The following is a 22,603-nucleotide window of genomic DNA, read 5'->3' as shown; positions in this document are numbered from 1 at the left end:
AGACTGAATCTCCAGTGCTTAAGTTTATTTTGACAAGGAGGATGAGACAATTCTTCTCTAGCATTCGCAGAAGTGGGGGCAATAGGAATAAGCCCAATGCCTTGCAGTTTAGATCAGCTTACAGAAAGTGCTTAATAACACATATAGAGCCTTTAAAAAATTCTAACGGCGCTGGAGGAGATTTGGAGACACTTTTGGTACCAATATCAAATCCTGTAGAAAATTCACATGGTGTTGAGGAATTTGACCATGATTACTACATTCCAGAGTACGAAAGGTTAATTCTATATTCGGAAAGGGTGGTAGAGTACATTTCTGGAAGTGTTGTCAGGCAAGTTTGTAAAAAGGTTAAATGTGTAGGTTGCTTAAAAGTTCTCCTTTATGCTCAAACCGAAGGAAAAACAGGTTTAATTGCAGTAAAAGATATCAACAATAATTTGTGTACTGCTTCTATGGATGTAATCAAATTGTTGACAGTGGCAGAAAGGGTCTTCAGGAACTGTAAAACTTAATATGAAAGAACAACTTTCTTTTGCAATTGTATGTGGAAGTGTTTAGAATGTTGGGTGACAGGCCAAATTTATACACTGACTTTGACCATCTAATGGTGTCAACTGAATTTGGAGAAGAGTCACATTACTCATTTCTAGTCAAGATGCTATTAAAACAGTATTTTACTTGTATGTTACACCATTTGTGCAAAACCAAACCAGTGGAAGAATGGGAGAAACACATCAGACAAATGTATACAAAACTGATATCGTTTACCATTTGTTTTACAGTAGAGACATCAGTGTGTTAGGCAAGTTTGTAAAATACTTAAATGTGTAGGTTGTTTAAAAGTTCTCCTTTCTGCTCAAACTTACAGAAAAAAGCATTTCATTGCAATAAAATAAACTGGCAAACCTCAATATGGAAGAACTATACTGTGCAATTTTATGTGGAAGTTTTCAGGAAGTTGGATGACAGGCACAATTTATTTACTGATTTTGAATATATAATGGTGTTAATTTGCGGGTGGGTCTCATTGCTCTTTTGTGACCAAGATGCATCAAAACAGTGTTTTAAATGTAGCTTGCACCATTTGTGCAAAACCAGGTGGAGTACATTTCTGGAAGTGTTGTCAGGCAAGTTTGTAAAAAAGGTAAATGTGCACCTTTTTTTTAGTTCTTTCTGCTCAAACTGATGGAAAAACAGGTTTCATTGCAATAAAATACATCAAAAATAGTTTTTATACTGCTCCAAATGGTGTATTCAAATTGTTAACAGTGGCAGAAAGGGTTTTCAGGGACTGTCAAACCTTAATATGGAAGAAAAACTTCCTTCTGTAGTTGTGTGTGGAATTGTTCAGAATGTTGGGTGACAGGCCGAATTTATTTACTCGATTTTGACCATCTAATGGTGCCAGCTGAATTTGGAGAAGAGTCACATTATTCTTTTCTAGTCAGGATGCTGCTAAAATAGTATTTTAATTGTAGGTTACACCATTTGCACAAAAACCAGGCCAATGGAGGAAAGAGGGAAACATATTCAACAAATATATACAAACTCATATTGTTTAAGGGTCAATGAAAGGTCCTGCATTGTCAATTGATCATTGTGATCATTTTTGGACCTACTGAACTATTTAAAATTGTTTTTGAGCTAATCTTTATGACATTGCAGTGAAACTTTTCAATTAATCGATGTCAGAAGTGTGTTTCATTTCTTTTAGCCTTCATCACTATATGTTTTACAATAAAGAAATCAGAATGTCAGTGCAGATTTTTTCCCCTTAGTAAACAATAACATCATTCAGTATTAGCAAACGATAAGTAGGCTGCACCTTGACGTTACAAGACATGGCGGCTCAGTTTTCAAATTGCTTCAAAGATGGCAGTGCCATAGCCAGTCTATGTTGTTTATATAGGTCGTTGACTGAAATTATATTTCCTAACACACTGATTGAACATTTTGAATAATTTTAAAATGTCCAAGAACGTTCACTTTTCCCAAAGCAGAAAAGATGCCAATACTGTGGCCAATAGCAATTCTACAGTCACAAAATGAATCTCTGGCATAGATCTGAATTTCATGGTGCCATAGAGCTGACACCTGACTGAATCCTTTGTTACACAAACTGCATACCCTCTCTTTCATTCTTTATTTTCTTTGGCACAATTTCTTTTCTTTCAAAGAACGTGCTTTTTGAAAATATCTCTGTAACCCCTATGGAGTCCATATTCCACTTGGCACATGGGAAATACAAACATTACATGATAGTAGTTGATGAATTAGCATCCACTGTAGACACAATACGGATCACACAGCACACTACAAGCAACTAAGAGGGCAGCAAGTTCTTGCTTGTGCTATGGTGTGAATTTTGCACTTGCACACTGCTCGAGGGGCATGAGATATAAGCTACGTCTAGCCACTAGTGAGTCATAATCTCCCAACACCAAATTAACCTAAGATTGTATGCTGCCATTCTTTGACACTAAAACATTACTGCAGGTGGTATACTCTTGTCTTTCTCCACTTCCATGTCCTCCTTCCATCTGAGAACTGATTCACCCAGTTCATCAAATGGGGACTTGCAGTTTAGCATGGAATCCAAACCATTAAGGGAATATATCTCTACAGCTTCACACTGAATTATGGCAGGTGATAGTCACATTACTTACCAGGCAAAATTCTATGGGCAATCACGGATCAAACATTGCACGTCTGGATTTGTGGTTCATCACTTAACCTCTCTGCTACCAAGACCACAAACACACAGATTTTATTTTATTCTTTTATTTTTTTAGAAAAAAGAATAACATCAAATTACAGAAAAGAATAACTTTTCCAAGAGAAAATAGTGAATACACAACTGCTTATATAACACAATGAACACAAAAAGACAGTGTATTATTCATGAGACTGATTAAAATACAAATAAATATATTGTTAGCTGCATAAAACTTGTTTTAGGGGTTGTTTTGCTACTATTTTCTCACAGCGGGAGCACAGCACATCTTTTTCTTTAGAGGTATAACGTCGGCACCTTGGACACAGCTGACATTCTGATGTTTCACATACAATTTCAAACTCATTATCTAATAGCTGCTTACTAGACTTGATCAGTTCCACAGCTGATACCTGCAGTAGTTCTGTCAACTCGGAAAAATCACTTTGACCTTCTTCCTGGAACAACTGCAAATTATGTGCAATGAGATTAAATCAACAAGTCTGTCCCTTTACTTCAAAGCAATTTTTCCTGCACAAATCAACAAATTATTTTCATGGCTATCACATGTCAAAAACTAACAGAAGCACAATTCTCACATTTATACTACAAGCATATGACTCCTGAAGCAAAGGACATATATCTCTCCCATAGAAAGTTTGTCAAATACACAAACAGCTAACAGGGAAAATGTACAGTGATTCTCAGTGTTTTGATATTGTATTTGCTCAGAAGGTAGTAACATTAGAAAGTGTTACATATGTCTCTCACAGGGTGACAGTACTCATCATCCTCGTCAGAATCCAGTTTATATGCATATAATATAGTTGTCAGTTGACTCCTCCTTCCTGTCAACAGATGAGTAAAGTAAAAGTGCACAGTTAAACAATGAGCCTGTAGAGCAGATGGAGTGTAAACAAAAAGCTGCTCTCCCCCAACGTTGACAACTGTAAGCAGGGAAAGCAGTTACTGCTACTCCCTCCCTCCCCTCCCCCTGTCCTCTGTGTCAATCACTTTCATCATGCTGGAGTGATGGTTGACATTCTATCAGTTCAAACACCAATAACAAGTGAACACACTGTCCCCACATTGCGTCCCACGTAAACTGTTTCTTGTAAATTCCATCCAGACTGTTTTGTTGTCCGCATTATCACACAAAATTAATTGTTTCACTTGCAACAAACCTATGAACCTGGCAAACTGTGTACCTCAGCAAATCTGAGACACAACAACAGATGGTCCACATGCAAAGTATTCAACTGATCACCAACTACAGGTCAAGATGCCAACAAAACTAATGCTGTCATTATGCATAAACATGGGAGATGTCAAATACTAAATTGACACCAGCTCTGGCTATCTTTAATTAGGAGGTTTACTGGCATAATGGGACTCTGCCACTACAACGGCTGAAAGATCCCACTGCCAGGACAATTATTGTAACAGCTAATTAGAATTAGAAAAACGTCTTCTGAAGAGCAACATTACTTCTAACAGCCTCTGCAGTAATTACTAACAAATTTGACTAACATGTTATTTTCTGTACTTAGATTCCAAATCACAAACCAAATTAATCCTGCATATAATTCAATGCTGAACTATGAAGGCTGTTCAGACAGTAAGTTCTGATGCTGTCTGATGTATGAAGGAGTGGGGATTGTGGAGTGATTTCAGTTTTGTGAAGTGATTTCAATTTAGATGTCATACATCAGCCCAACCCACCAGCATGGAAACCTGGTTTGCGTATTATATAATTTGGCAACTATCCTTACACATTGTTCAATATAATTAACTTTAAATTGGTGTGCTTCTGGGTGCTCAGCCATGTTACTGGTTTTACTTTAAGTGTAATGTTTTGATGATCAATGCAGTCATCATCTTCAGGACTGCGAGTACAAACAAAACTTACAGCACCTGAAAAAGATGTCTAGGTTAGTTGTAATAGTATTGTGGATAAAATGGAAACAACAACTTGGCTGAACACTCGAAAGCACACCATCATGTAACCATGTTAGAAAAACTTGAGACATCACACCCAAGGCGCAACAAAAGACCATATCAAAGACAGCTCAAAGAAAACTACCTCACTTACTAATTAATGCCTTCTTTGATATAACAAACTGGCAAACCTATTCAAGACAAAGACCACTACAGAGCTCAGTGCTTCAGACGAAATCTTAATTAACAGAGAAGATATGCAAAAGAACAAGCAAATTAACAACTTAAAAGAAAGTAATTGAGGGCACTAGAACTGAGGTAAAAGTGCAATGCACATGACTGGAGCAGAGATCACAGTACAAACATCAACGGCAACTGTGCCTTCTGCATGTTGCCGAAGTCATCTTCTCATCCAGCAGGTACATTAAGATCTGTTTTACATTAGTTTAATAACCAAGAACTACTCTTAAAACAACTGAGGCATCTCCAGCTATGAGTCATATAATCAACTTCAAAAATTACCTTCAATATCTGCAAAGTTTTATCTCCTGCCGAAACTTTCACATTTAATTTCAAAGTATTGGATTCTTCTGAGGTTTTGTGAAGTAAGTCACGCAATTTCAATGCTGTTGACATTATATCGTCAATGTCAACTTTCTCCCACTCTTTTGGAGGCTTCCAAACTCCAGATCGGAAAACACCTGTACCTGTTGTGAACAAAAATAAAACAAAATTGTATTAAATTAGGCAGTTTTTAATTTAGAACACATAGTATAATATTAGTATAGTATGTAGATTGAAAAACAACTATGTATACAAGGTTTTAATGTTTAGATTAGATAAAAAGAAACAAATTTTTGTGTGATGAAACTGTAGTAGGTGTTTCATTTCAGTGCTAGCAGTATACAAAGGTTTTGATACGAGTGATGATCAGAGAAAGTGCTCAAACTGTCATTTGATGAATATTGTTTTAGAGATGATGTCCATCTATAGTAAAGCACAACTTGCATCTGTGTGCTAATGATTGTCTACAATGCTCAGAACAGCCAGATGTTACAATAAATAATGGATCAGCTTCAGACAAATGGGCCACAGGGTCTTCTTGACTGTATACCGATGTCCTGTGCACCAAACACTTCACCTCCCTCCCACAAAAAGAAACCCATAGACGGTCAGCACCATCTCTAAAACAATATTCATCACATAGCAGTTGGAAAACTGCCTCTGACTAGCATCAAAACTTCAAGGACTCCTAATGAGAAAACAATGTACCTGTGACATTTAAATAAAAAATGTTTCTTTTTATCTCCTCTAAACACTCTAAAATTTTGTGTAGGCCTAAGTAGTTTTCTATGTACTCCACCACACACTATGTGGTGGCTTGCAGATTGCAGATGTACATGTGAAACAACATTATAAAAAAATTTCTTTTTCTTTTTTTAAAAAATCTTTTGCTTTTCAATATTCTGTATGAGTTCTGACTTTTTGTTTCATCTCATCATTAGAGAAAAGTGTTTGTTAGCTTATGTCTAAAATACATCAACCAAAAAATTGTTACCTTTTTTTAAGTTTACCATGAGTGTGCAAATGGTGTTTCCATATGTGTAAAAAATGCAGTGTGATGCATAAAAGTGAAGAAACAATAACAAAGGATCTCGGTTTATAGCTGATACATTGTACTCGCACAAATTACTCTTAAAACAAGGTAAAAAAAAGCACTTAGAAAACACCTGTTAATTACACATTTTATCTCCTATGAACACCACTCACGCAATTTCCAAATAATGTATGGTGCAAAGAATTAATTGTTCAAAGGATGCAAAAGTAGTTTGTCTGAATCACTTATTCAGCATTCACGTGGAGCATTCATAGTGAGCCACTATTCACTCCATAAATAGTGTCATTGGTCCCTTATATATGGACGTGTTGTTTTTGTTTATTTTAAATAGGATGTTGTAGTATCCAAATATCAACTTTGTATCATTTTTTCAGCTGCTTTGGGGAAATAAATAAGATAAAATAAATAAATAGGGTCAACAACTTGGCCTCCACATATCATGAGAAATAACAGATTTTGTGTGGCAGTGTTTCACCAGGGAAACAATTTCAACAACCAAAGTTTGAGGTCATAAAAACTAATGTGCTAAGTGTGAAAACTTTCCAAGAACATTCTCTTTCTTGTAAGCTGCATTGTCTGTACCTGAGACTGTGGTTTAGCAGTAGAAATACACATGAAGTCTTCATCTGGTAGTTGAATGTTGGTATTGGTATTTGTCTTACCACACGAAAACTGTTCAGTTACAACAGTTACAAACGGTTGTATCAAATAGTTTCAAAATAACATTTTTTTGTATAATTCCAATTTAGTAAGATATGAATTGACTGAATACCAAAACGGCATTATATTTCCAAATAATCCTCATCGGTTATCCAAAGCTATTCATACTTGCACACCTACTTCCATATGCAGGCATACAAGATGAACCACCTTGGTTCTAGACAACAGCTACTGCATAATAAACACAGCTACTGTAAAAGATATGTGGTGACGAAAATTTTGAAGCTCACAAAAAGTATATAAATATATTTGCCATTAGTCATGACAAAGTTATCCCATAACTGCCTTTAGTATTTCAAAACTACAACTACATGAGACAAAAAGCAGTTAGACTACACCTGTTATTAAGGAACTGCTAGACATCCCCCCCCCCCTTTACCAACCCCACAAACACTGAGTATTCCTATTCACATGTATACAGTGCTTCAGACCAGCTATTCCAACCATTTTTCTCAAAAATGGTGCTTCCGACCTTTTTTGGATGAAGTGCACTCATTCTAGGCAAACCAGTAAAATGGAATTGAATGGTGAACCTTACACTGCTCAGAATCTTCTGAAAAATAAAGGACAAATAGCAACCTCTTCCCACAGCTGGCTAAATACCGGTGATGAAAATATCTTTCATCAACACACAAGGCTGAACATCAGCTCAGTGGCACACATTAGTGATCTTGGGTATTGTTGTTGTTGTTGTTGTCTTCAGTCCTGAGACTGGTTTGATGCAGCTCTCCATGCTACTCTATCCTGTGCAAGCTTCTTCATCTCCAAGTATTTACTGCAACCTACGTCCTTCTGAATCTGCTTAGTGTATTCATCTCTTGGTCTCCCTCTACGATTTTTACCCTCCACGCTGCCTTCCAATACTAAATTGATGATCCCTTGATGTCTCAGAACATGTCCTACCAACCGATACCTTCTTCTAGTCAAGGTGTGCCACAAACTCCTCTTCTCCCCAAGTCTATTCAATACCTCCTCATTAGTTATGTGATCTACCCATCTAATCTTCAGCATTCTTCTGTAGCACCACATTTCAAAAGCTTCTATTCTCTTCTTGTCTAAACTACACTCCTGGAAATTGAAATAAGAACACCGTGAATTCATTGTTCCAGGAAGGGGAAACTTTATTGACACAAATCCTGGGGTCAGATACATCACATGATCACACTGACAGAACCACAGGCACATAGACACAGGCAACAGAGCATGCACAATGTCGGCACTAGTACAGTGTATATCCACCTTTCGCAGCAATGCAGGCTGCTATTCTCCCATTGAGACGATCGTAGAGATGCTGGATGTAGTCCTGTGGAACGTCTTGCCATGCCATTTCCACCTGGCGCCTCAGTTGGACCAGCGTTTGTGCTGGACGTGCAGACCGCGTGAGACGACGCTTCATCCAGTCCCAAACATGCTCAATGGGGGACAGATCCGGAGATCTTGCTGGCCAGGGTAGTTGACTTACACCTTCTAGAGCACGTTGGGTGGCACGGGATACATGCGGACGTGCATTGTCCTGTTGGAACAGCAAGTTCCCTTGCCGGTCTAGGAATGGTAGAACGATGGGTTCGATGACGGTTTGGATGTACCGTGCACTATTCAGTGTCCCCTCGACCATCACCAGTGGTGTACGGCCAGTGTAGGAGATCGCTCCCCACACCATGATGCCGGGTGTTGGCCCTGTGTGCCTCGGTCGTATACAGTCCTGATTGTGGCGCTCACCTGCACGGCGCCAAACACGCATACGACCATCATTGGCACCAAGGCAGAAGCGACTCTCATCGCTGAAGACGACACGTTTCCATTCGTCCCTCCATTCACGCCTGTCGCGACACCACTTGAGGCGGGCTGCACGATGTTGGGGCGTGAGCGGAAGACGGCCTAACGGTGTGCGGGACCGCAGCCCAGCTTCATGGAGACGGTTGCGAATGGTCCTCGCCGATACCCCAGGAGCAACAGTGTCCCTAATTTGCTGGGAAGTGGCGGTGCGGTCCCCTACGGCAATGCGTAGGATCCTACGGTATTGGCGTGCATCCGTGCGTCGCTGCTGTCCGGTCCCAGGTCGACGGGCACGTGCACCTTCCGCCGACCATTGGCGACAACATCGATGTACTGTGGAGACCTCACGCCCCACGTGTTGAGCAATTCGGCGGTACGTCCACCCGGCCTCCCGCATGCCCACTATACGCCCTCGCTCAAAGTCCGTCAACTGCACATACGGTTCACGTCCACGCTGTCGCGGCATGCTACCAGTGTTAAAGACTGCGATGGAGCTCCGTATGCCACGGCAAACTGGCTGACACTGACGGCGGCGGTGCACAAATGCTGCGCAGCTAGCGCCATTCGACGGCCATCACCGCGGTTCCTGGTGTGTCCGCTGTGCCGTGCGTGTGATCATTGCTTGTACAGCCCTCTCGCAGTGTCCGGAGCAAGTATGGTGGGTCTGACACACCGGTGTCAATGTGTTCTTTTTTCCATTTCCAGGAGTGTATTTATCGTCCACGTTTCACTTCCATAGATGGCTACACTCCTTACAAATACTTTCAGAAACGACAATTTAAATCTATACTCGATGTTAACAAATTTTTGTTCTACAGAAATGCTTTCCTTGCCATTGCGAGTCTACATTTTATATCCTCTCCACTTCAACCATCATCAGTTATTTTGCTCCCCAAATAGCAAAATTCATCTATTACTTTAAGTGTCTCATCTCCTAATCTAATTCCCTCAGCATCACCCAACTTAATTCGACTACATTCCATTATCCTCATTTTGCTTTTGTTGATGTTCATCTAATACCCTCCTTTCAAGACACTGTCCATTCCGTTCAACTGCTTTTCCAGGACCTTTGCTGTCTCCGACAGAATTACAATGTCATTGGCGAACCTCAAAGTTGTTATTTCTTCTCCATGGATTTTAATACCTACTCCGAACTTTTCTTTTGTTTCCTTTATTGCTTGCTCAATATACAGATTGAATAACATCGGGGATGGGCTACAACCCTGTCTCACTCCCTTCCCAAACACTGCTTCCCTTTCATACCCCTCGACTCTTAGAACTGGCATCTGGTTTCTGCACAAATTGTAAATAGCCTTTTGCTCCCTGTATTTTACCCCTGCCACCTCCAGAATTTGAAAGAGAGTATTCCAATCAACATTGTCAAAAGCTTTCTCTAAGTCAACAAATGCTAGAAATATAGGTTTGCCTTTCCCTAATCTTTCTTCTAAGATAAGTCGTAGGGTCAGAATTGCCTCATGTGTTCCAACATTTCTACAGAATCCAAACTGACCTTCCCCAAGGTCGGCTTCTATTAGTTTTTCCATTTGTCTGTAAAGAATTCTCGTCAGTATTTTGCAGCTGTGACTTATTAAACCGATAGTTGGGTAATTTTCACATCTGTCAACACCTGCTTTCTTTGGGATTGGAATTATTATATTCTTCTTAAAGTCTGAGGAATTTCGCCTGTCTCATACATCTTGCTCACCAGATGGTAGAGTTTTGTCAGGACTGGCTCTCCCAAGGCTGTCAGTAGTTCTAATGGAATGTTGTCTACTCCGGGGGGGCCTTGTTTCGACTCAGGTCTTTCAGTGCTCTGTCAAACTCTTCACGCAGTATCATATCTCCCATTTCATCTTCATCTACATCCTCTTCCATTTCCATAATATTGTCCTCAAGTACATTGCCCTTGTATAGACCCTCTATATACTCCTTCCACCTTTCTGCTTTCCCTTCTTTGCTTAGAACTGGGTCTCCATCAAAGCTCTTGATATTCATAGAAGTGGTTCTCTTTTCTCCAAAGGTCTCTTTAATTTTCCTGTAGGCAGTATCTATCTTACCCCTAGTGAGATAAGCCTCTACATCCTTACATTTATCCTCTAGCCATCCCTGCTTAGCCATTTTGCACTTCCTGTCGATCTCATGTTATCCCTAGCGAGATAAGCCTCTATATCCTTACATTTGTCCTGTAGGCATCCCTGCTTAGCCATTTTGCACTTCCTTACAATATTATTTCTGAGACGTTTGTATTCCATTTTGCCTGTTTCATTTACTGCATTTTTATATTTTCTCCTTTCATGAATTAAATTCAATATTTCTTCTGTTACCCTAGGGTTTCTACTAGCCCTCGTCATTTTACCTATTTGATCCTCTGCTGCCTTCACTATTTCATCCCTCAAAACTACCCATTCTTCTTCTACTGTATTTCTTTCCCCCATTCCTGTCAATTGTTCCCTTGTGCTCTCCCTGAAACCCTGTGCAACCTCTCGTTCTTTCAGTTTACCCAGGTCCCATATCCTTAAATTCCCACCTTTTTGCAGTTTCTTCAGTTTTAATCTACAGTTCATAAACAATAGATTGTGGTCAGAGTCCACATCTACCCCTGGAAATGTCTTAGAATTTAAAACCTGGTTCCTAAATCTCTGTCTTACTATTATATAATCTACCTGATACCTTTTAGTATCTCCAGGATTCTTCCATGTAGACAACCTTCTTTCATGATTCTTGAACCAAGTGTTAGCTATGATTAAGTTATGCTCTGCGCAAAATTCTACCAGGCATCTTCCTCTTTCATTTCTTAGCCCCAATCCATATTCACCTACTATGTTTCCTTCTCTCCCTTTTCCTACTCTCAAATTCCAGTCACCCATGGCTATTAAATTTTCATCTCCCTTCACTACCTGAGTAATTTCTTTTATCTCATCATACATTTCATCAATTTCTTCATCACCTGTGGAGCTAGTTGGCATATAAATTTGTATTACTGTAGTAGGCGTGGGCTATGTGTCTATCTTGGCCACAATAACGCGTCCACTATGCTGTTTGTAGTAGCTTACCCGCACTCCTATTTTTTTTATTCTGTATTAAACCTACTCCTGCATTACCCCTATTTGATTTTGTATTTATAGCCCTGTATTCACCTGACCAAAAGTCTTGTTCCTCTTGCCACCGAACTTCACTAATTCTCACTATATCTAACTTTAACCTATCCATTTCCCTTTTTAAATTTTCTAACCTACCTGCCCGATTAAGGGCTCTGACATTCCACGCTCCGATCCCTAGAACGCCAGTTTTCTTTCTCCTGACAACGACGTCCTCCTGAGTAGTCCCCGCCCAGAGATCCGAATGAGGGACTATTGTACCTCCAGAATATTTTACCCAAGGGGATGCCATCATCATTTAATCATACAGTAAAGCTGCATGCCCTTGGGAAAAATTATGGCTGTAGTTTCCCCTTGCTTTCAGCGGTTTGCTGTACCAGAACAGCAAGGCCATTTTGGTTAGTGTTACAAGGCCAGATCAGTCAATCATCCAGACTGTTGCCCCTGCAACTACTTAAAAGGCTGTTGCCCCTCTTCAGGAACCACATGTTTTTCTGGCCTCTCAACAGATACCCCTCCGTTGTGTTTGCACCTACGGTATGGCTATCTGTATCGTTGAGGCACGCAAGCCTCCCCACCAATGGCAAGGTCCATGGTTCATGGGGGGGGGGGGGGGGGGGTATAGATGCTGAAAAAAAGGTGGAAATGACTGTTTATTTATGCATTTGACATCTGCTGTCTTCAGAATTGGAGGGTTAAATGCAGAAATGTACACATGCTCTGGTCTACAGCAAAACTAGCATGAGCTGAAGTCTGAGATCTGAAGACTGGAAAGGCAGGAATGAAAGGTAGAGGAAGTTCATAGAAGGTTGCCTAGAATAGGGAGAAGGAGGGGTTGAAAGGCACAGTGGAGGAGGAGGTCAAATTACACAAGCAACCTCATAAGCTGACTGAAGATAAATGAATAATTGAAGATAAATGATGATAAAGACGCAAAGGCAAAGAAAAAAAATATCGTCCAGGTGCGAGCAGGACTTGCACTCTGAGGCTTCTGTAAAAACTTAATTACGTATACAGGCAGTTCATCCATTTTGGACACTGAGAGTCTTGAGGAATTTTGCCTGTTATCAACATTGTTACTAAGAAGATATCAGTTCTGGAAATACCAAGACTTTTGAGAATATTTTAAGTTTGAAGTCAGATGAAAAATGACAAAATAAATATACATTTCATGTGATGTAATTACAGATTAACAATTTTATGACTTTTTTTCCTTTATTTGTATTGTGAAACCCTGCTTCCTCCAAATTTAATGATTCTAAGTCAACAAAAATTACCTTACAGGTATGATGAGTCAGAATGGAAGGGGAATAACTGCTGTAACTGAAGCAGAACATCAAACAGAATCAGCAGTAATGAACAAAAATGTGTATTGGACTGGGATTTTAATCCGGGATCTCCTGCTTACTAGACAGGTGCGGTAACCACTGCGCCATCCGGGACACAGTGTTATTGCAACTGCACGGACTACCTCAGTAAGCTTTGCGGCCAATCCACACTCCCACCAAACACAATCTATGTGCAGTACCTGTCCATTATACTCCTGTTTGCTACTCAGATCCCCACAGGAGGTTGGACATCTTTCATGCATTTGCATTGAAGAAAATGGTTCCATTCTCCAGGCAGGCTTATCAATTATATAAATGTGTGGTGTCTGTTGTGACTTAGAAGTTCCAGTTTCTTAAACCAACAATGGATCTTTCAAATTTCATGATTCTAAGTCAAGAGGAAGTACCTTATAGGTTTTGATGAGTGAGTTTGCAAGTATCAAGATATGTGACATAAATGGCCCCAAGATATGTGACATAAATGGCCATATCTTTTGCTTGCAATGACTTAGAAGATTCAATTTCTTTACATCGCCAAGGGATCTTAGACCCTGTTATGTGGCATCAATCTCAATGTAATACTTCTATCTGTCCCTAAAAAACGGTTTTTAACAGCACAGGATGAAAAGATTGAAAAAATGTATGATGAGATAAAAGAAATTACTCAGATAGTGAAGGGAAAAGAAAATTTAATAATCATGGGGAACTGGAATTCGATGGTAGGAAAAGAAAGAGAAGGAAAAGTAGTAGATGAATATGGAATGGGGGTAAGGAATCAAAGAGGAAGCCGCCTTGAAGAATTTTGCACAGAGCGTAACTTAATTACAGCTAACACTTGGTTTAAGACTCATAAAGGAAGGTTGTATACGTGGAAGAGGCATGGAGACACTGGAGGGTTTTAGATATATTATATAATGGTAAGACAGATTTAGGAACCACATTTTAAATTGTATTTGTTATGAATGGTAGATTAAACTGAAGAAACTCCCAAAAAGGTGGGACTTTAAGGAGATGGGACCCGGACAAAATGAAAGAATCAGAGGTTTTAGAGTGTTTCAGAGAGAGCATTAGGGAACGATTGACAAGAACAGGGGAAAGAAATAGGAGAAACAGAAGAAGAATGGGCAGATTTGAGAGATTAAACAGTGAAGGCAGCAGAGGATCAAGCAGGTAAAAAGACGAGGGCTAGTAGAAATCCTTGGGTAACAGAAGAGATACTGAATTTAATTGATGAAAGGAGAAAATGCAGTAAATGAAGCAGGTGAAAGGGAATACAAATGTCTCAAAAATGAGATCGACTGGAAGTGCCAAATGGCTAAACAAGGTTGGCTAGAGGACAAATGTAAGGATGTAGAGGGATATATCACTACAAGTAAGATACCAACTGCCTACAGGAAAATTAAAGACCCCTTGGAGAAAAGAGAACCACTTGTATGAATATCAAGAGCTCAGATGGAAAACCAGTTCTAAGCAAAGAAGGGAAAGCAGAAAGACGGAAGGAGTATATAGAGGGTCTATACAAGGGCGATGTACTTCAGGGCAATATTATGGAAATGGAAGAGGACATAGGTGAAGATGAAATACGAGGTGCATTTAAGTTCTAAGGCCTCCGATTTTTTTTCTCCGGACTGGAAAGAGATAGAAACATGCGCATTGTTTTAAAATGAGGCCGCGTTCATTGTCAATACGTCCCAGAGATGGCAGCACCGTACGGCAGATGGAATTTTACAGCCAGTGGCGAGAATGAGAACTGTTTTAAATACTTAAAATGGCGACGTTTTCCATACTTGAACAGCGTGCAATCATTTGTTTTCTGAATTTGCGTGGTGTGAAACCAATCAAAATTCATCGACAGTTGAAGGAGACATGTGGTGATGGAGTTATGGATGTGTCGAAAGTGCGTTCGTGGGTGCGACAGTTTAATGAAGGTAGAACATCGTGTGACAACAAACCGAAATAGCCTCGGGCTGGCACAAGCCGCTCTGACGACATGATCGAGAAAGTGGAGAGAATTGTTTTGGGGGATCGCCGAATGACTGTTGAACAGATCGCCTACAGAGTTGGCATTTCTGTGGGTTCTGGGCACACAATCCTGCATGACGACCTGAAAATACGAAAAGTGTCATCCAGGTGGGTGCCACAAATGCTGATGGACGACCATATGGCTGCCTGTGTGGCATATTGCCAAGCAATGGTGACGCGCAACGACAGCATGAATGGGACTTTCTTTTCGTCGGTTGTGACAATGGATGCCATTTTTCAATCCAGAAACAAAGCGCCAGTCAGCTCAATGGAAGCACACAGATTCACCGCCACCAAAAAAATTTCGGGTAACCGCCAGTGCTGAAAAAATGATGGTGTCCATGTTCTGGGACAGCGAGGGCGTAATCCTTACCCATTGCGTTCCAAAGGGCCCTACAGTAACAGGTGCATCATATGAAAATGTTTTGAAGAACAAATTCCTTCCTGCACTGCAACAAAAACGTCCGGGAAGGACTGCGCGTGTGCTGTTTCACCAAGACAACGCACCCGCACATCGAGCTAACGTTACGCAACAGTTTCTTCGTGATAACAACTTTTAAGTGATTCCTCATGCTCCCTACTCACCTGACTTGGCTCCTAGTGACTTTTGGCTTTTTCCAACAATGAAAGACACTCTCCGTGGCCGCACGTTCACCAGCAGTGCTGCTATTGCCTCAGCGATTTTCCAGTGGTCAAAACAGACTCCTAAAGAAGCCTTCGCTGCTGCCATGGAATCATGGTGTCAGCGTTGTGAAAAATGTGTACGTCTGCAGGGCGATTACGTCGAGAAGTAACGCCAGTTTCATCGATTTCGGGTGAGTAGTTAATTAGAAAAAAAATCGGAGGCCTTAGAACTTGAATGCACCTCGTAGGAGATGTAAGCTGAAACAAGGCCCCATGCATAGACAACATTCTATTAGTACTACTGATAGCCTTGGGAGAGCCATCCCTGACAAAACTCTACTGTCTGGTGAGCAAGATGTATGAGACAGACGAAATACCTTCAGACTTCAAGAAGAATATAATAATTCCAATCCCAAAGAAAGCAGGTGTTGACTTGTGTGAAAATTACCAAACTATCAGTTTAATAAGTCAAGGCTGCAAAATACTGACATAAATTCTTTACAGACGAATGGAAAAACGGGTAGAAGCTGACGTCAGGGAAGATCAGTTTGGATTAAATAGAAATGTTGGAACATGTGAGGCAGTACTGATCCTATGATTTATCTTAGAAGATAGATGAAGGAAAGGCAAACCTATGTTTCTAGCATTTGTAGACTTAGAGAAAGCTTTTGACAATGTTGACTGGAATAATCTCTCAAATTCTGAAGGTGGCAGGGGTAAAATACAGGGGAAAAAAGGCTATCTACAATTTGTACAGAAACAAGATGGCAGTTGTAAGAGTCGAGGGGCTGAAGGGAAGCAGTGGTTAGGAAGGGAGTGAGACAGGGTTTTAGCCTATCCCCAATGTTATTCAATCTATATATTGAGCAAGCAGTAAAGGAAACAAAAGGAAAATTTGGAGTAGGAAATAAAATGCATGGAGAAGAAATAAAAACTTTGAGGTTCGCCGATGACATTGTAATTCTGTCAGAGACAGCAAAGGACCTGGAAGAGCAACTGAGCAGAATGGACAGGGTCTTGAAAGGAGGCTATAAGATGAACATCAACAAATGCAAAACGAGGATAATGGAATGTAGTCTAACTAAATGAGGTGATGCTGGGGGTATTAGATTAGGAAATGAGACACTTAAGTAATAGATGAGTTTTGCTATTTGGGGAGCAAAATAACTGATGATGGTAGAAGTAGGGAGGATATAAAATGTAGACTGGCAATGGCAAGAAAAGCATTTCTGAAGAAGAGAAATTTGTTAACATCAAGTATAAATTTAAGTGTCAGGAAGTCTTCTCTCAAAGTATTTGTATGGAGTGTAGCCATGTATGGATGTGAAACGTGGTCAATAAATAGCTTAGACAAGAGAAAAGAAGCTTTTGAAATGTGGTGCTACAGAAGAATGTTAAGATTAGATGGGTAGATCACGTAACTAATGAGGAGGTACTGAACAGAATTGAGGAGAAGAGGAATTTGTGGCACAAGTTGATGAGAAGAAGGAATCGGTTGGTAGGCATCAAGGGATCGCCAATTTAGTATTGGAGGGCAGTGTGGAGGGTAAAAATCATAGAGGGAGACCAAGAAGTCAATACACTAAACAGATTCAGAAGGACGTATGGTGCAGTAGTTACTTGGAAATGAAGGGCTTGCACAGTATAGAGTAGCATGGAGAGCTGCACCAAACCAGTCTCTGGAGTGAAGACCACAACAACAACATTTGGAAACGCAGACAGCCAGTCAGCTAAAAAATGACAAAAAACTTTTTTTCATGTGATATAATAACAAATTAACTATTTTGGGAATTTTTCCTTTACTTTTATTGTAAAACCTTGTTGCTTGCCAAATTTCATGATTCTAGATCAAGGAGAAGTACCCTATAGGTTTTTGATGAATGAGTTTGTGAGTATACACAATGACTGTATCTCTTGGTTGCAGTGACTTAGAAACTTACATTTCTTACACGATCAAGGGATTGTAGACCACAGTGAGTGACATAAATTTGAACTTCTAAGTCTGCCTACTGATGAGAAAAAATTCTTAATAGTTGGACAGACAGGCAGACAGATGGACAGCAAAGTGATCCTATAAGGTTTCTGTTTTTACTGATTGATTACAGATTCCTAAAAAGGAAAGTCTAAGGCCAGCAAGGATGAAGAATGGAAAATAGATGAATGGAAGAACACAGTTAGGTGAGTGAAGAGTAGACAAAGTAGCAGGATGACAGAGACTAGCAGAGGTTCGAACAAGAAGGGCTGTATGCCCATGGGAATTAAGCAAGAGACAGATTACTATACAGGAGGACTTGTGCTGGAGACTTGGAACTAGTACTAAGGTGGACTTGGAACTAGTATTAAAGCAGCTGTTGAAATCATGGATGATAAATAGTTTGGAAAGGAATAGAATAGAAGCTTTAGAAATGTGGTGCTACAGAAGAATGCTGAAGATTAGATGGGTAGATCACGTAACTAATGAGGAGGTATTGAATAGGATTGGAGAGCGGAGAAGTTTGTGGCACAACTTGATTAGAAGAAGGGATCGATTGGTAGGACATGTTCTGGGGCATCAAGGGATCACCAATTTAGCATTGGAGGGCAGCATGGAGGGTAAAAATCATAGAGGGAGACCAAGAGATGAATACACCAAGCAGATTCAGAAGGATGTAGGTTGCAGTAGGTACTGGGAGATGAAGAAGCTTGCACAGGACAGAGTAGCATGGAGAGCTGCATCAAACCAGTCTCAGGACTGAAGACCACAACAACAACAGTGTAACTGAAGCTCATTTTTAATTAGAGAACAAATGAAAATTCATCAGCATTACTTCAAAACTACCACATCATTTTATGAAACAATGCAAGTCCATGTTAGAATCATAACAATATTATGAAAAGGATATACAGCATCTCGCCACATAGAGGTGGCATTAAGTCGCAGACAGGCAGAATGAAAAAGACTGCTAAACATTTAAGCTTTCTGACAAAAAAAGACTTTATGGAAACAGAGAACACAGAAATATTAACACAAGTACAACATAAAGACACACACACACACACGGCTAGGCCAGAGACAGTGGCCGTGTGTGTGTGTGTGTGTGTGTGTGTGTGTGTTCCAAAGGAGGACTTTTTTGTCTGAAGGTTTAAAAGTTTAGCAGTCTTTTCATTGTGTCTGTCTGTGACTCCATCTCTTCTATATGTGGTGGTAGCAACCTATCCTTTTCGTAACGTAATTTTATGGCATTTATTACACCCATATTTATGCAGTTTGTGGAAACACTCCATTTTAGTCCACCTTAGCTAACTGAATGACTGAATACTGTGAACTGTGAACATACAATTATTGCCATTTGTTCTTACACACAATCTAATTTAGTTGCAACTAATCTACTTCAAACAAGTTTCTTGTGAAGCACATGTTACATTAATAAAAAGGGGGGGGGAGGGGAATGAACAATCAGTTACATCAAACATGCAGAACAAAAAAAGATAAAGTTCAAGTAAATAATGCACTGTCCCATGGAGAAATTTCTCTCCAGAGAAATAATGCTAATCCATGGCCTCTACTGAACAACAACCTGCATCACAAAATACAAGAAGAAGAAATTACTGAACAACACACTGCATCACGAAATACAACAAGAAGAAAGCAAACAGAAAGTTAGTCATTGAACTCACCAACAAAATAGGGATGGTGGAGATAAACTTCCTCTGCAAGAAATGGTAAAACTGGGGCAATCATATGTGTAACACCTTCCAGTATGTGGCTCAGCACCAACTGACAAGCTCTTCTCTTAGGAGAGTTAGGCGATTCGCAATAAAGTCTGAAAATTATTTGTATTATTGCCTCTACCATTAGTTTGAGATAAAAATAAACAACAAAGAAAAGGACTTCACCACTCACCTGTCTTTTATCAGATGACAGTATAGTGCTGATAGATCGTTGGTGACAAAGTTTGTCATGAGTTTACAAACATGGTTGAACTGATAAGCATCATACATTGCCACAACCTAAAACATGATGATCCTTGTATGTATCAGAATAAACAGATCTTAAGTCAAAAGTTGAACTTCCGCAATAAACAATTTAGTTGAGAACAAGTACCTCTTTTTCCAAACCAAAGAGCAGATTGAGCAAGTACTTGTCCAAGTTGTATAAATGTACAGCATCATTGTCACTCTTATTCTGGAAATCGTTTATGGACCCAAGGATAAAGCGCAGCACAAGGCGTATTTTTTGGATAGAATCTGCAGAGCTGTCTAACAAATTGTTGCTTATACTTATGTTACCATGATGCGTACCATGTGAAGCAACCCACCACCTGTAATTGAAAGTACAGTATTTGGGGAAAAAGATGTAATTATTGCACAACATAAAATCAATATGATGAGTAAGTGAAATAACACTGTAAAATGTATCACATATTACTAATAATGACCAATTGATCAATTTTTACAGTTTAAACACATTTCTTCAACTGGTACCAAATTGCTGGATATGAGGCTCACTCAGAATGTTTTTTCATGGAAGGCAAAATCCTTCATATAAGAGTACTTTCCTTCTAGATATTCACACTGTGCAATATGCCATCTGTCAAACATTACACACGAACATTTTTGTAAGAAAAGAAACTGCTACTGGTGCCTAAAAATGAATGTGCACTTTGGTTGTTAAGAAAGTGATTGGAGGAGGCATGTGTTCTGTTCCTTCATAAACACACTCGAATAACGAATATCTCTGATGTACATGGCATTGTGTAGAAGTGGGTGCCAATTAATTAATGTAAACTCAGGGATGTTTTCAAAAGAAAATCACAATTTTCCTAATACAGGACAAATCATAAGAGAATGACAAGACACTTCCTCAAGACAGGTGGTATTACAAAGTGATTAACTCAAACAATCGAAAATCCAGGATGGAATGTAAGAATAATTGTGACTTAGCATCTCCACAATAAAGTAATTAAACTGCATTTCAAATAGAAAGCCATTACCAGAGCACTAAAATTTCTGAAATCTTTAATTTTGGAAGACACAGTCAGTTACTTACAATTGCTCTAAATCCAAGGAATTCATTCAATTCGTAGAATCCAAAACACAAAATGAATACAATTTGTGGTGAAAAAGTGTTATCTTCCCATACATAAGCTGTGAGCGATCAGATCACAATACTAAAACTTAAAGCAGGCAAGGTACTAGCACAAATTTCTACATACTGTATGATACTTAGGTACACCACTGAAATTCATTAGCAGCATGACTTCCCAACCACCTTATATTGTTATACATTGTGCAATCGATCTGAACTAAGCTCATTCACCAGCAATTGTAGCATTGTTCCCTCCGAGGACCTTTCCCAGTTTTAATTCCCTACGATAATGCCCAATGTATGAAACAACATTTCTTGACCCTCCAAAATTATTTGAGGTCTCATTTAACTGCTACTTTATTATTAAGTGCATCATCACTGTTGCAATGAGAAGAATATCATTTTGTGGTATGAACAGTGGATCACAACAGAAATTCAATTCCAACAGAAAGTTCTAAATACGACATGTGTACTACAGAAAATTTAGGAGTAAAGGTAACAAATCACTGAATAGTTGAAGCATTGATTCAAATTAATGCTCCACTATTCTGTGAGTTGTTACCTTTAATTTTACACTATTTACATTAGGCCATAACATTTCATAACATGTGTGTAATCAGTTTAAACAATAACCCTTATCCCATGGACTATTCCGATGGGTTTAAAGTTAATGCACTAGAGGTCTGCTCATAATGCATCTACACAAATGACAATAATAGCAGTAAGTTCAACATAACTAGAACATTTTTATAGTTTTTTTTTCATATACTGCCTGAAAAATTATAGACTGCTAGTGCATATTTTTACACTGATAACTGAAATGTATAAGGGGTGTTCAATAAGTATTGCAACACGTTCTTTTCTTGGACAATTTCAGTAGAAAAAATGTGGAATTTGTTGTAGGATAGGGTGGAATATTCCCATTTCAGCCCCTATAGTTTCATTAAGTTCTGATTGGTGGTGGCACTAAAAGTAGCCTCCAAAATGGAATCTGTAACAGACATGCATTCCAGGCAAAGAGCTGTCACTTGGTTTCTATTGGCAGACAAACAGAGTATCACAGACATTCATACATGCTTGCAGAATGACTGCTGTGACCACCTGCAGCAAACAAAAGCATGGTGAGTCTTTGGGTGAGGTATCTTATCATCACAACAATTCCACACAAATCTGCCCAATCTCCCGTGAGTCGTCCAGCTGTACACAGCTGTGTGTGGACAGATTTGACTGAAGTGATCAACAGATCACAACCAAACATCTCACTTCTCAACTGGATGTCTCTGTTGGTAGTGCTGAAACACTCATCCACCTGTTGAGTTGTTCAAAGGTGCCCGCTGAGTTCCTCGCCTCCTAACAGAAGACCATAAAGAATAACAAAGGACCATCTGTGCAGAACTGCTTGCACATTATGAGGACGATCATAACAATTTTTTGTCAAACATCATGACCAGTTTTAAAACATGAGTTCATCACTTCGAACTGGAAATAAAATAGCAATCCATGAAGTGGTATCACACCACCTCTCCTCCAAAGAAACAGTTCAAGGTCACCCCCTTAGATGATAAAGTCATTGTAGCAGTCTTCTGGGACTCTGAAGGGTTATTCTGTTAGATGTCCTCCCTCACTGTGCAACAATAAACTCTGAAGTGTATTTTGCTACCATTAGGAAATTGAAATAATGACTTCAGTGTGTTTGTG

The 22,603-nt window shown here is 39.5% G+C and overlaps 1 protein-coding gene across 1 annotated transcript in view; it reads right to left on the bottom strand.

Annotated features, from left to right (window-relative positions):
* Positions 1-2,799: 2,799 nt before the first annotated feature.
* Positions 2,800-22,603, bottom strand: part of LOC126187820 (isoleucine--tRNA ligase, mitochondrial) — a 106,658-nt gene continuing 86,854 nt past the window's right edge. The window contains exons 13-17 of the mRNA XM_049929112.1: positions 19,922-20,138; positions 19,721-19,827; positions 19,495-19,640; positions 5,174-5,358; positions 2,800-3,180 (exon numbers count right to left, since the gene is read on the bottom strand). Of these exons, the coding sequence (XP_049785069.1) occupies positions 2,935-3,180; positions 5,174-5,358; positions 19,495-19,640; positions 19,721-19,827; positions 19,922-20,138 (901 nt within the window). The 3' untranslated portion in view covers positions 2,800-2,934. The remainder of the gene's footprint in view (positions 3,181-5,173; positions 5,359-19,494; positions 19,641-19,720; positions 19,828-19,921; positions 20,139-22,603) is intronic.

The sequence above is a fragment of the Schistocerca cancellata genome, chromosome 5 (genome assembly GCF_023864275.1).
Source record: "Schistocerca cancellata isolate TAMUIC-IGC-003103 chromosome 5, iqSchCanc2.1, whole genome shotgun sequence".
Taxonomy (NCBI): Eukaryota; Metazoa; Arthropoda; class Insecta; order Orthoptera; family Acrididae; genus Schistocerca; species Schistocerca cancellata.
The sequence above is the reverse complement of the archived record's forward strand: the minus strand, read 5'-3'. Positions and strand labels throughout refer to the sequence as shown.